This window comes from Carassius carassius, chromosome 21 (genome assembly GCF_963082965.1).
Source record: "Carassius carassius chromosome 21, fCarCar2.1, whole genome shotgun sequence".
Lineage (NCBI taxonomy): Eukaryota > Metazoa > Chordata > Actinopteri > Cypriniformes > Cyprinidae > Carassius > Carassius carassius.
The window spans coordinates 19,997,392-20,010,123 of record NC_081775.1 but is presented as its reverse complement, the minus strand read 5'-3'; the positions used below and the strand labels follow the sequence as shown (position 1 = coordinate 20,010,123).

Genomic DNA, 12,732 nt, shown 5'->3' with positions numbered 1-12,732 from the left:
CTGTATATATGTTTTGTTATTAGTTTAAGTATTTGCTATTGAATGTTCAAATGCAGAGTTTTGTGCCTTGCATGTGTATGTGAGAGAGAGAGAGAGAGAGAGAGAGAGAGAGAGAGACGGTCACACAGTGGAGTCAGCTGTCTTAACCGTCCGTGGCTTGTGTACTGCAAACACATACAAGCTTCATCACTGTGTCTGTCACGCGACTCTGTTCCCTTTTCAGACTTGAACTCAGGGTAAAACTAAAGATGAAGTTCATGATTATGGAAAGGGGCGTTACATTTCTGACGAGTGCTTGCGGTGTTCGGCCAATCACAATGCACTGGATCATCTGGCCAATCAAAGCAGACTGTGCTTGTCAGACGGAGGGACTTTGTAGAAAACTATGCATTTGAGAGAGGCGGAGCATAGAGGACCTACAATAATGTACAGTGTTTTAAAAATTACGTGTTTTTTTTAACGTTAAATTATGTAAACATTCTGTTAAACCAAATACACAAAATAATGATCTTTAAAAAAGCATCATATGACCCCTTTAACAAATGAGACCTCACTGTAAAGTGCTATTGTTAGTACCACTCTCTATACGTTCTAACTTAAAAATGTAGAGCAATGACTTGTAATTCACTCTGATGTGATTTTTGCATTTCTTTTATGTTTAGGATGTGGGTTTTAAAGGGGAAATTGGCTACCAGACATTTCTCTACAGCAATGAGCCAGAGATTCGCTCTCTGTTCATGTTTCTGGTTGAGAAGCTGCCCAGAGAGAGTGCAGAGGCCTCGGACCAGCCTGCAGGTACTTTTGACAACTGTTTTTTGCATTTATGAATATTGGCATATACTTGATAATGATATTAAATATACAATGCATAAAATGGAAATTCACAGTGTGTATTTTATAAATTCATCTTATTGGGATTGATTCATCCATCCAATTTTTAATTAAAATGTCATAATTCAATCTTCTACTGAAACAACTTCTCTCTTCTCTCTAGTGATTTTTGCCAGACTTCTGTAATCATTTTCTCTACTTAAAGCCTGCCTATTTCTTAAAGGGTTAGTTCACCCCAAAATGAAAATTAGGCCATTAATTTTTCACCCTTATGTCGTTCCAAACCCATAAGACCTTCTTTTATCTTCAGAACACTAATTTAAGATATTTTTGGGGAAATCAGAGAGCTATCTGACCCTCCATAGACAGCAATGCAACTGAAATTTTCCCCCTCCAGAAATGCAGTAAATATATCAGTAAGACAGTCCATGTGACATCAGTGGCTCAGCTTCAGTTTTGCGACGCTACGAGAATACTTTTTGTTTTTCTTCTTTTTTTGCGCAAAGAAATCAAAATGAACATTTTTCTCAACCATTCTTCTCCCCCGGGTTACATCTTCTGCCATTTTGGAGGGTACCCAAGAACATATTTGACGTAATCAGCATTGTTTACATTCAGGGGGAAAGCGCGCATTAATGTAATATGGTTAATAAGTGTTGTTTATGCTTATGGAAAAATATGCGTATACATTGTAATACTCTCTAAAATGGTGAAAGACGTAACTCAGGGTAGAAGAATGGTTGAGTAAATTGTTCGTTTTGTTTTCTTTGTGCAAAAACAAAAAGTATTCTCATAGCATTGAGCCACTGATGTCACATTGACTGTTTTACCGATGTACAGTCATGGCCAAAAGTTTTGAGAATTACATAAATATTGGAAAAGTTGCTGCTTAAGTTTTTATAATAGCAATTTGCATATACTCCAGAATGTTATGAAGAGTGATCAGATGAATTGCATAGTCCTTCTTTGCCATGAAAATTAACTTAATCCCAAAAAAACCTTTCCACTGCATTTCATTGCTGTCATTAAAGGACCTGCTGAGATCATTTCAGTAATCGTCTTGTTAACTCAGGTGAGAATGTTGACGAGCACAAGGCTGGAGTCTGGAGATCATTATGTAAGGCTGATTGAGTTAGAATGGCAGACTTGACATGTTAAAAGGAGTGTGATGCTTGAAATCATTGTTCTTCCATTGTTAACCATGGTGACCTGCAAAGAAACGCGTGCAGCCATCATTGCGTTGCATAAAAATGGCTTCACAGGCAAGGATATTGTGGCTACTAAGATTGCACCTAAATCAACAATTTATAGGATCATCAAGAACGTCAAGGAAAGAGGTTCAATTCTTGTAAAGAAGGCTTCAGGGCGTCCAAGAAAGTCCAGCAAGCGCCAGGATCGTCTCCTAAAGAGGATTCAGCTGCGGGATCGGAGTGCCACCAGTGCAGAACTTGCTCAGGAATGGCAGCAGGCAGGTGTGAGCGCATCTGCACGCACAGTGAGGCCAAGACTTTTGGAAGATGGCCTGGTGTCAAGAAGGGCAGCAAAGAAGCCACTTCTCTCCAAAAAAAACATCAGGGACAGATTGATCTTCTGCAGAAAGTATAGTGAATGGACTGCTGAGGACTGGGGCAAAGTCATATTCTCTGATGAAGCCCCTTTCCGATTGTTTGGGGCATCTGGAAAAAGGCTTGTCCGGAGAAGTAAAGGTGAGCGCTACCATCAGTCCTGTGTCATGCCAACAGTAAAGCATCCTGACACCATTCATGTGTGGGGTTGCTTCTCATCCAAGGGAGTGGGCTCACTCACAATTCTGCCCAAAAACACAGCCATGAATAAAGAATGGTACCAAAACACCCTCCAACAGCAACTTCTTCCAACAATCCAACAACAGTTTGGTGAAGAACAATGCATTTTCCAGCACGATGGAGCACCGTGCCATAAGGCAAAAATGATAACTAAGTGGCTCGGGCACAAGAATGTTGAAATTTTGGGTCCATGGCCTGGAAACTCCCCAGATCTTAATCCCATTGAGAATTTGTGGTTAATCCTTAAGAGGCAGGTGGACAAACAAAAACCCACTAATTCTGACAAACTCCAAGAAGTGATTATGAAAGAATGGGTTGCTATTAGTCAGGATTTGGCCCAGAATTTGATTGAGAGCATGCCCAGTCGTATTGCAGAGGTCCTGAAAAAGAAAGCCTAACACTGCAAATACTGACTCTTTGCATAAATGTCATGTAATTGTCAATAAAAGCCTTTGAAACGTATGAAGTGCTTGTAATTATATTTCAGTACATCACAGGAACAACTGAAACAAAGATCTAAAAGCAGTTTAGCAGCAAACTTTTTGAAAACTAATATTTATGTAATTATCAAAACTTTTGGCCACGACTGTATATACCAAATGTCTGTACCTGGGAACATTTCAGTTGTGTTTCTGTCTTTCGGGTTTGGAACGACATGAGGATGTGTAATTAATGACAATTTTCATTTTTGGGGTGAACTAACCCTTTAAAATCTTCCTCAAGCTCCGATTCAGATCTACTAGAAAAAAGTCCCTTCCCTGCCATTTTTTCTTCACTAATTTGTTTCATTAGAAAATACATCAAAATACAGAAGAAAGATGTCTACAACATGATCTATTATTTGCAATGAAAATAGTAAAACTGCAGTCTAGCAACTATGGAAGCCTGTTTCTCAGAGTTTATACTTGTAATTCTTTTATATCAGTTACTTTACACACCATGTGATAATACTGGAGAATAATGATGTAATAGTGATTTGAAGTGATTCACATCATATTAAATCTGGTGTGACTCAAAGTTTCCAACCATTTCTTCAACAAATTTTCCAGAACCTGAGATGAATTTCTGGCTGTGTATTAATAAAGTGTTGCGGTTGGGCTGTTGCTGGGATCATAGGGTAATGTGATTAACTAGGGTGTTAATGTAAGAGCTTAGAGTGCTGATTATTCCCAGCTTTCTTCAATAAACTAGAAATGATTATTCTTCCCCCTCAATTCTCCTACATTAATTAAGCACTCTCGATTGCCTAAAAATGCATTAAAATGTTTTATTATCTTGGCAAGGATCCAGAGTAAATTTCAGTTAATAGCTTGTTAACGCAATTATAAACTCAGTGGGAAACAGTGCAGACTGGTTCAGACTCAATATTGCAAACATTACTATAATTTTTTCCCCAAAGATTAGTTTGCTTGCCTTTGTAGTGTCACTTGTTGCTTTTGATTATTGGATTAAATGAATATAATTAATGAGGCTAGTTTCTCAGAATTGTCTGATTGTTGCATATATCTCTCCTCACTTAGGGAAGTCTGCGCTGATGCAGAGAGCAATTGCTGCTCAAATTAAAGCGCAGTTGTCAGTGCCTTGGCTCCCTCCGTCCTGTAGACTCCCCATTCATTGTAAAATGCAGGTACCTCAGCATGCATACATCTTGAAATCCAGGGCTAAGGCTTATATGCAGAACTCTAGAAACTTCTTGTCAGCTAACTAACTAACTGACAAATGTATGTCAATGTAATTTCAGAGTTCCGGCCCATGTTACAGTTTCCACGCCCAGCCGCTGAGCCTCCCATATTCAGTGAAAGTCTCTTCCAGGAAACAGCCAAAAGGCATGCTCATTTTCACTTACTCCATTCAATAAGCCCCCTTAGGTTTGGTGTGGTATTAGACTTGTTGCCACTTGCCCCTGAAGTGTGATTACCCCTTTGAGGAATTTGACAAAAAACATATTCAGCTTCATGATTCATTCTGCTAACATTAGTATGTCTTTGATGTTTCTTTGTGAATCCTCTCAGAGGTGCAAGAATACTGGAGGAATTATTTGCTGCCTGTGACCGCCCAGCCTTCCCAGCATGCCTCAGTGCCAGCGTCCCTCCTGGAGAACCACATCTCTGAACTTAGTGCCACACAGGAGTGGGAGAGTGAATGGAACAGCCAAGGCCTTCTGTCAAGACTTACACCTGAGGTTATTCTCACCCCCCCTTAGTGTTCATCCAAAAATAAAACTGTGGTCATTAGTTGCTTAGTGATAGTTTTGACATCATTTCTAGGTCTCCATGGAGTTTATAACAGTGTTACTTCAGCTTTGTTTATATACTTTTATAGTATTAATATCGGAAAACTTGGCTTTTATTTTTTCCACTATATATTTTTAGTTGTCATTGTAATTTTATTGTATTCATTTAGTTGTGTCTTTGCCATTTTAGTGGTTTTTAAATAGTTAACAAGGTAAAGCAATTAACTCAATATTTTTTTTTTTCTTTGTGTCTTTAATTTTTAATTTAGGTTTTAATTTAAGGGTATAGTTCACCCAAAAATAAAAATATAATTATCTTCATTTACTCACCCTGAAATTGCTTCAACCCTGCATGAATTTCTTTCTTCTGCTGGATGTGAAAGAAGATATTTTGAAGAGGGTAACCAAACAGTTGTTAGTCCCCATTGGCTTCCATAGACCAGAAACAGCTTGGTAACCCACAATCTTGTTTGGGTGAACTGACACTTTAAGCTCATAAATTCGTCATTGTACACAATGTCTGAAACTGAAATGTTAATAGAATAGTTATATTGCCAAGCACTTAATTTCAGTTTGGCTCCGTTTACAGATGGCCTGCTTTACAGCCTCAGCATGATGTCTCTCTAGCACGACCCCTAGGTCTTGATAATAACAATAACACTAGCATGTAAATATTTTTGCTACTTTCCTTGATGGCGTCTCTGTGGTAAAGGCATGTATCAACACGAGGATGGAACACAGAGATGTCTTTAACACAAGTGTGACATTCAGCATGTATGTGTCCTTTGACTGTACCGCTGCCCTCTCACATCTCAGTTCCACATTTTCATCTCACCTGCCCCCCAACTAACTTACACACTGGCCTGTTGTCTGACCCCTAGATGTTCTCCAAGGTCTCGGCACATATTTTATTTATAAATTGCAAGGCTATATCTGTGTTTGTAATTCATTTCTGTTTACTGTTTTTTCTTGCAGTGCTTTGAGAGTAGTTGTGAATCTGAAAATAGCCAGAGTGCATTAAGAAGCATCATGATTTCGTAAATTAATAAAATGTGAAATTCAACTAAAGATATTACATTACATATTTAAATATTACATTTGGTGATTTAAAGCCTTGCCACTCTTTTTTTATCTTGTCTCTCCAGGAGTACCGATCCAGAAAGAAGGCCCGACTGCAGAAGCGTATCGAGGAGCAGCTGAGGGCAGCGGCTCAGCCTCGTCCGGACACATACGGAGCCACACGCTCGACTTCTGACCTCGCTGAACTGCTGCAGTCATTCGGTGGTGCTTCCACTGGGGGAGATGTGCTGACCAAAGGCACACGCTTCACTCATACAGAGAAATTCACCTTTACACAGGTACCTGTCAGAATCTGTGTACTCAAACTGATGGGCAAGGGTTCCCACATGCTGGAAAATCTTAGGTTTTGTAATGTGGTTTTGTTTTGTTTGTCATGAAAAATAATAGTGACATGACTGCGTTAATAACAAGGTTATTTTCAAAATGTAGACATTTTAGGTACTACAGCTACGACAAAGCTTGCCAGACATGGAAATGTAGTGGAAATGTGTGGCAAATGCTCAATCGAAAGACAAATTGTCTGAAAATCATACAAAAATATGCAAAAAATGCTGCTGGCGTATTAAGTCCTTAAATCTGTGCTTTTTGGATGCAGGATTTCTAAATGAATAAATCACTCCAAGGCACTCTAAATTATACTGAAAAAATTAAAAAAGCCTTTATTCACATGGCTTTACATTAAGGTGCTTTTAATATAAATGAATAATTTCGAGAGCTTTAGTAATTCGGTTTTTGATGCAAAGAGAAGCAATGAGAAGCAAAGTGCTAAGATGTGAAATGATCTATATAGTAATTTTGCGTGTATTGACTGTCTGTAGATGTGTTGAACACAGTAAACACATGGTAAAAATAGTAGTGTGCCAGTTGGCTGTCATGTAATCTAGGCTGAGGTAAACATAGATAAACTATTAATACCGATAATATGCTTTCTCAGCAGGACTCTGTGATTGGGCATTAGTTTTTCAATTTTCTTGATATGATATGATACATAAACATTACAAAACACAAAATAATTTTTATTATAAACATAATTATGTAGTAGAAGTAATAACATTTATAATTCACAAACAATACATAAACATTCAAAACAAAAAAATTAATTATATAAAACCCATTTATATAGTAATTAAAAATATGGCTTATGTTTATATCACTGCTGAACAAAACTTATTTTATGTGTGTGTGTGTGTGTGTGTGTGTGTGTGTGTATATATATATATATATATATTGGAAATCTGACACTTACAAAAGTACAAAGAATTTGTATTCGTCAATCTCTACTTGAAAAACTTTCTCAAAAAGCCATTTCTTATTCTTATTTATTCTTAAAACTAAAAGTTAATTTTAGATCCTTTATCCAAGTAATTTGATCTGCTTGTAATCTAAATGAGTGGATATTAAGAAGTTTTGGCTCTGAGCTAAAAAGGCAAAATGATTTTAGGAACCTGAGAAGGCAGCCCAGCAGATGGCAGCAGCAGCAAGTGCACTTCCCAGCTCTCACCAATCAGAGGAGGACCTAAAGGCCCAGCAGGAAGCAGAACTTGCTGCTCTGCAGCAACAGTTGCAGCAGCTGTCAGTCCACATGGAAGAAGTGGGAGGAGACATCAAGCAGCTCACCGTGTCCATCCAGCAGGCAATGACCAATCAGATAACATGACATTATAGTATAACATATCACATATATATAGTGATGTAACAAATATAATATGGGGTAATATTTAAATTCTCATAATCTTCAGTTAATTGGAGAATAAATGCAGCAGTTTTTTTTTTTGTAATCATTGATATGTCACATTCCTGTCTGCAGGTGTCAGATGAGCTACAACAGAAAGAGGTTCGTAATGGCGAGAAGGAGAATTCGATCAAAATGAAGAGACAGACCATTGACCTGCTACCTGACGCTGAGAACAACCTGCTAAAATTACAGGTACACAAGTCACACAATGTACACACATGTATCACCCCCATTCAGAACCAAAAACAAACGATGAAAACAGGAATAACAGTATAGTGCAGACAGAATTGAACCGTGTGACTAATGACATGTTTCTTTTTGTCCTGTGTGTTTGTGTTGGGTAGAGTCTGGTTGAGGCAAGCTCTAAACGAGTGGTTCATTTAGCCTCTCAGTGGGAGAAACACAGAGTCCCGTTGATTGACGAGCACCGCAGACTAAAAGAGCTGTGCAGCAACAGAGAGGTACCTTGTGTTACAGCCCCATAGCAACTGCAGTCGTCTAAAGCTATTATGCACTCCTATCTAAACAGCCAAATATGTAGATATCATTTCAATTCTTTGGACATCAAACCCCTGAATAATAACAGGCTGATTTATTGTTCCTGCATTAGTTGTTAAGGTAATTTTTGTGATATTTGTTATAATATCGAGAACGTATGAAAAGGGCTGCACATTCTGGGAAAGAAGTATAATTATGATGTTTTTGCTAGATTTGCTGTGCTTCTTTGTATTGTCCACGAAGCTTGTTTGTGTTGTAGCTGTACATTTTTGCCCCCAAATTTTTTTGATTGTATATCAATTTAACTGTAATGATAATAATAACATTAATAATAATCGGAAGAATATCTGTTATTATTATTGCTAAATAAAAATAAACAAGAAAATAAAGAAATATCTCCATTGTGATATTTCATTGCAAAATAAAAGTACTCCAAAATAATTATTGGAGGGTGTAGGTTAAGAAAAATTATAGAGCATTAATAATAAAAAAATAATTATTATTTGTAAGACTTAAACTTTTTTTTATTTATGGCTGTCCTAATTTCTAAATGTTAAACCATCAAGCTTTTATTTTGACAGAAATCTGCAGTTCTCTGTTGACAGCAGCTGGTTTATAAGCATTTCTCATTATGAGTTTGATGGTTGCTGCATGTTGTGTTCCCAAATGCATGTTAAAGGGTTAGTTTATCCAAAAATTTAAATTGTCATTAACGACTCACCCTCATGTTGTTCCAAACCCGTAAGACCTCCGTTCATCTTCAGAACACTAATTTAAGATATTTTAGATTTATCCAGAGAGCTTTCTGACCCTCCATTGAAGCTGTGTGTACGGTATACTGTCCATGTCCAGAAAGGTAATAAAAACATCATCAAAGTGGTCCATGTGACATCAGAGGGTCAGTTAGAATTTGTTGAAGCATCGAAAATACATTTTGGTCCAAAAATCACGACTTTATTCAGCATTGTCTTCTCTTCCAGGTCTGTTGTGAGCGCGACTGCTGTGACTGTTGACGCACGACGCTGCTGACGTGTTTTCTGGTGCGCCCAATAACAAAGATAACATGTCAGCAGTGTCACTTCAGTGTTGTGAATGCGCTCACAACAGACCCGGAAGAGAAGACAATGCTGAATAAAGTCGTAATTTTTGTTATTTTTGGACCAAAATGTATTTTCGATGCTTCAAAAAATTCTAACTGACCCTCTGATGTCACATGGACTACTTTGATGATGTTTTTCTTACCTTTCTGGACATGGACAGTAGACCGTACACACAGTTTCAATGGAGGGACTGAGAGCTCTCGGACTAGACAAAGATAAACGGAGGTCTTACGGGTTTGGAACGACATGAGGGTGAGTCATTAATGACATAATTTTAATATTTGGGTGAACTAACCCTTTAAAAGATGACCTGTTTACTGTGAACCAAGCTGTTCTGGGAAACTGTAAACACTACATCATGAGCTGCTTTCGTGCGAAATCTTTGCTATGTTAATAATCTCACTAAGCCATAGAGCATTATTTTTTTTGGGTGTGATTAATTGTGCAGCCCTTACTATAACTTTGACTGTATTGTGTGCATTAATGAAGTAATCAGTTATGTACATTTTCGAATAGTCTGAGTCCTCCAGGAAGCTGTCAGAGATCAAAGACCTGCATGACAAAATCAAACAGTCTGCTGAGGAGGCCAAAAAGAAGGAGAGTCTGTATAAGCAGCTGGTACGGAATGTTTTTATTGTCTCATCCCTTCCCTCTCCTTTCAGTCACCCAAGACATGCATTAAGCACATACACCATTTCCTTACCAGTCGTACCACTCAAAAACAAGTGTTCAGTGCCATCTGTTCCATGTAAATGAGTTTTTGTCCTCATTTGCCATTACAAAACATATGATCTTTTGGTTTCAATGTCTGTTACATTTGGCTATGTCTCCCCACTACCTTTGGAATCTCAAATTCGCAGTCCATATTAATGCATATTAAACTAATAATCTGCATCTGTCTTATAATATTTATTGTTTGTTGGTTTAACATTCACTGTGTTCGTTTACTCTCCTTCTTAATGTTTTTCTACAGCTAACGGAGTATGAAACGCTATCTAAAGATGTGTCTCGCTCAGCCTACACCATGAGGATCTTGGAGATCGTAGGCAACATAAAGAAACAGAAGGAGGAAATCACTAAGGTCTTGGATTGAGTTTATCCTTTATCTAGCCCTCAATTAAATACTTCATCTAAGTTCATGCCCTGTGTCCACGGACATCAGCTTTCTGTTTGAAGTTAGCAGTTCTTCAGAAGCCTTTTGACCTCTGACCCTATTAATCGACCCCCTGCAGATTTTGTCTGATACAAAGGAGTTGCAGAAAGAGATTAACAGCCTGACAGGAAAACTGGACCGAACATTTGCCGTCACCGATGAACTGGTGTTTAAGGTCAGTCTTGTTTTCAAAGGTTTAAAAGGTTTATATATATATATATATATATATATATATATATATATATATATATATATATTCTTGAAAGTCTCACCAATAATGCTCACCAAGGATGCATTGATTTGATTTGATCAGACAGTAAAAACGGTCATTTTATTTATAACAGATTTATACTTTAGTATACTGTAAAATGTAATTCTTTCCTGAGATAGCAAAACTGAAATCATTCAAATTTTCTGATTTGGTGCTCAAACATTTGTGATTTTGAATAGAAAGTTCAAAGGAACACCATTTTTGCTGAATAAAAGTATTAATTCCTTTTTGAAAATGATTCAGAATATTTGAACAGCAGTGTATTTAAAATAATTTAAAAATATATTCTTTGTCTTGTTCATTTTACATTGCAAATAGTTTCTTTTTTCATTGTGCTCTCAGATCCTCTTAAATAATCTGACGTTTTCATTGTTTTGTAATAGTAATTCAGTATTAAAAAACTGAAATCTTTTAATGCAGGATGCCAAGAAAGATGAATCTGTCCGTAAATCCTACAAGTACTTGGCTGCCTTACATGAGGTATGAGTCTGCATATTATTAAGATCTATAAATAAATGTGATAGTATATATTTTGGTGTTGTCACTGGTTTGGATTGTTGGATTGAAGTTGCACATTGTAGTCCTAAAATGCAGGTACTGGGTTGGAAAAACATTTTTGTCTCCTGTGACAAGACGAGCAAAAGGCATGCTGCTTGTGATCCTGCAAAAAAACATTTCAGACAAAAATGGCACATGATATGGTGGCTTTTGCTCAGTTTGTCCATCTGTTCAACCTTTGAACTACACAACTGAACTTAAGAGCTAATGCTCTTGCTGACTTCAGCAAGACTCTGGGAATTTTGTCCTGCAAGAGAATCATCAACTTAATCATTCTAACATATCTGTGCTCTCAGAACTGCACTCAGCTGATTCAGACCATTGAAGACACCGGAACCATCATGAGAGAAATCCGAGATCTTGAGGAGCAGGTGTGAAACCAAGCCATGTTTAGAACTAAGCAAACATCATTTAATTCTCACTTTTCAGCTGTCATCAGTCCAATATATTTATATATTTATTTTTTGTAGATTGAGACTGAAAATGGTAAAACAACAGTTAGCAATCTAGAGAAAATCCTTGAAGACTACAAGGCCATTCGTCAGGAGAACTCAGCCCTTGCTGCGAAGATCCGGGAAGGTTGAGCTGTCGCTCCGTCTGTGTTTGATGGTACTGCAGAGTGAAATCGTGGCTTGCTGAAATGAGTTCTGCTGTGAGAGACGTCAGTTTGGCTCCCATCTGCGACAGCCCTCAATCCGAAATAATCCTCATCACATTAGCAGCTTTTACTGAGGGTTTGAACACAAAAGTTTTTTGCATCAAAATGACACAAATTTGAAGAAATGTTAGTTAAAGCTAATTCTGTTCATTGTGATGAGATTGTTTTTTTTTTTTTTACAAAAAGCTTGGACTGCAATAATTTGAGAAGGACCAGTACCGGTGCATTGGATTGATGAAACAACATCATTGTTATACGCCGATAACCATATGTACGTGAAAGTGTCCGTTAACAGTGACCTCTGATTGTTGTTCATCATATGGGTTGATCTGCTCATGAACATTACAAAAGTTCAAGCGATTTGAATCAACTGGAAAAATAGTGGGCTGATAACAAGTGAATATTCATAAACAGCTTGCCTGTTTCATATTAAAGCATACATTTTATAACGTATCAGTTTGCTTGGCTCTGATGGATCCATAGAGCTGCTCAAACACTCGTAATTGAAAGTTATATTGTCATTGAACCTCTGTGATAGAAAAGTACTCGTCAGGCTGACTGTAGGAAAGCTGTGTAAACACATTTGACTAACACTGATGATTGTCCCATTCAAACTGGTTTTCAAAACCCTTTCATAGTTAATGCCTGTTTTTGGAATGTTTGATTTTAGAGATAAATAATGTTTTGTAATTTACCACGACTTGTATACATCTGCTCAATCTCTGAACAAGACGTTCTGATATCTCATCATATTGCCACCAGTTGTTATTGTCCCAGTTTGTTTTTTCTTTTTTTGCAAAAAATAGTATT

The 12,732-nt window shown here is 37.3% G+C and overlaps 1 protein-coding gene across 1 annotated transcript in view; it reads left to right on the top strand.

Annotated features, from left to right (window-relative positions):
- Positions 1-12,096, top strand: part of LOC132097779 (coiled-coil domain-containing protein 22) — a 15,731-nt gene extending 3,635 nt beyond the window's left edge. Inside the window, exons 3-16 of the mRNA XM_059503707.1 lie at positions 663-795; positions 4,157-4,263; positions 4,378-4,462; positions 4,649-4,818; positions 6,015-6,227; positions 7,391-7,582; positions 7,757-7,876; positions 8,029-8,145; positions 9,799-9,900; positions 10,256-10,363; positions 10,515-10,610; positions 11,127-11,186; positions 11,561-11,635; positions 11,735-12,096. Of these exons, the coding sequence (XP_059359690.1) occupies positions 663-795; positions 4,157-4,263; positions 4,378-4,462; positions 4,649-4,818; positions 6,015-6,227; positions 7,391-7,582; positions 7,757-7,876; positions 8,029-8,145; positions 9,799-9,900; positions 10,256-10,363; positions 10,515-10,610; positions 11,127-11,186; positions 11,561-11,635; positions 11,735-11,848 (1,692 nt within the window). The 3' untranslated portion in view covers positions 11,849-12,096. The remainder of the gene's footprint in view (positions 1-662; positions 796-4,156; positions 4,264-4,377; positions 4,463-4,648; positions 4,819-6,014; positions 6,228-7,390; positions 7,583-7,756; positions 7,877-8,028; positions 8,146-9,798; positions 9,901-10,255; positions 10,364-10,514; positions 10,611-11,126; positions 11,187-11,560; positions 11,636-11,734) is intronic.
- Positions 12,097-12,732: the final 636 nt, after the last annotated feature.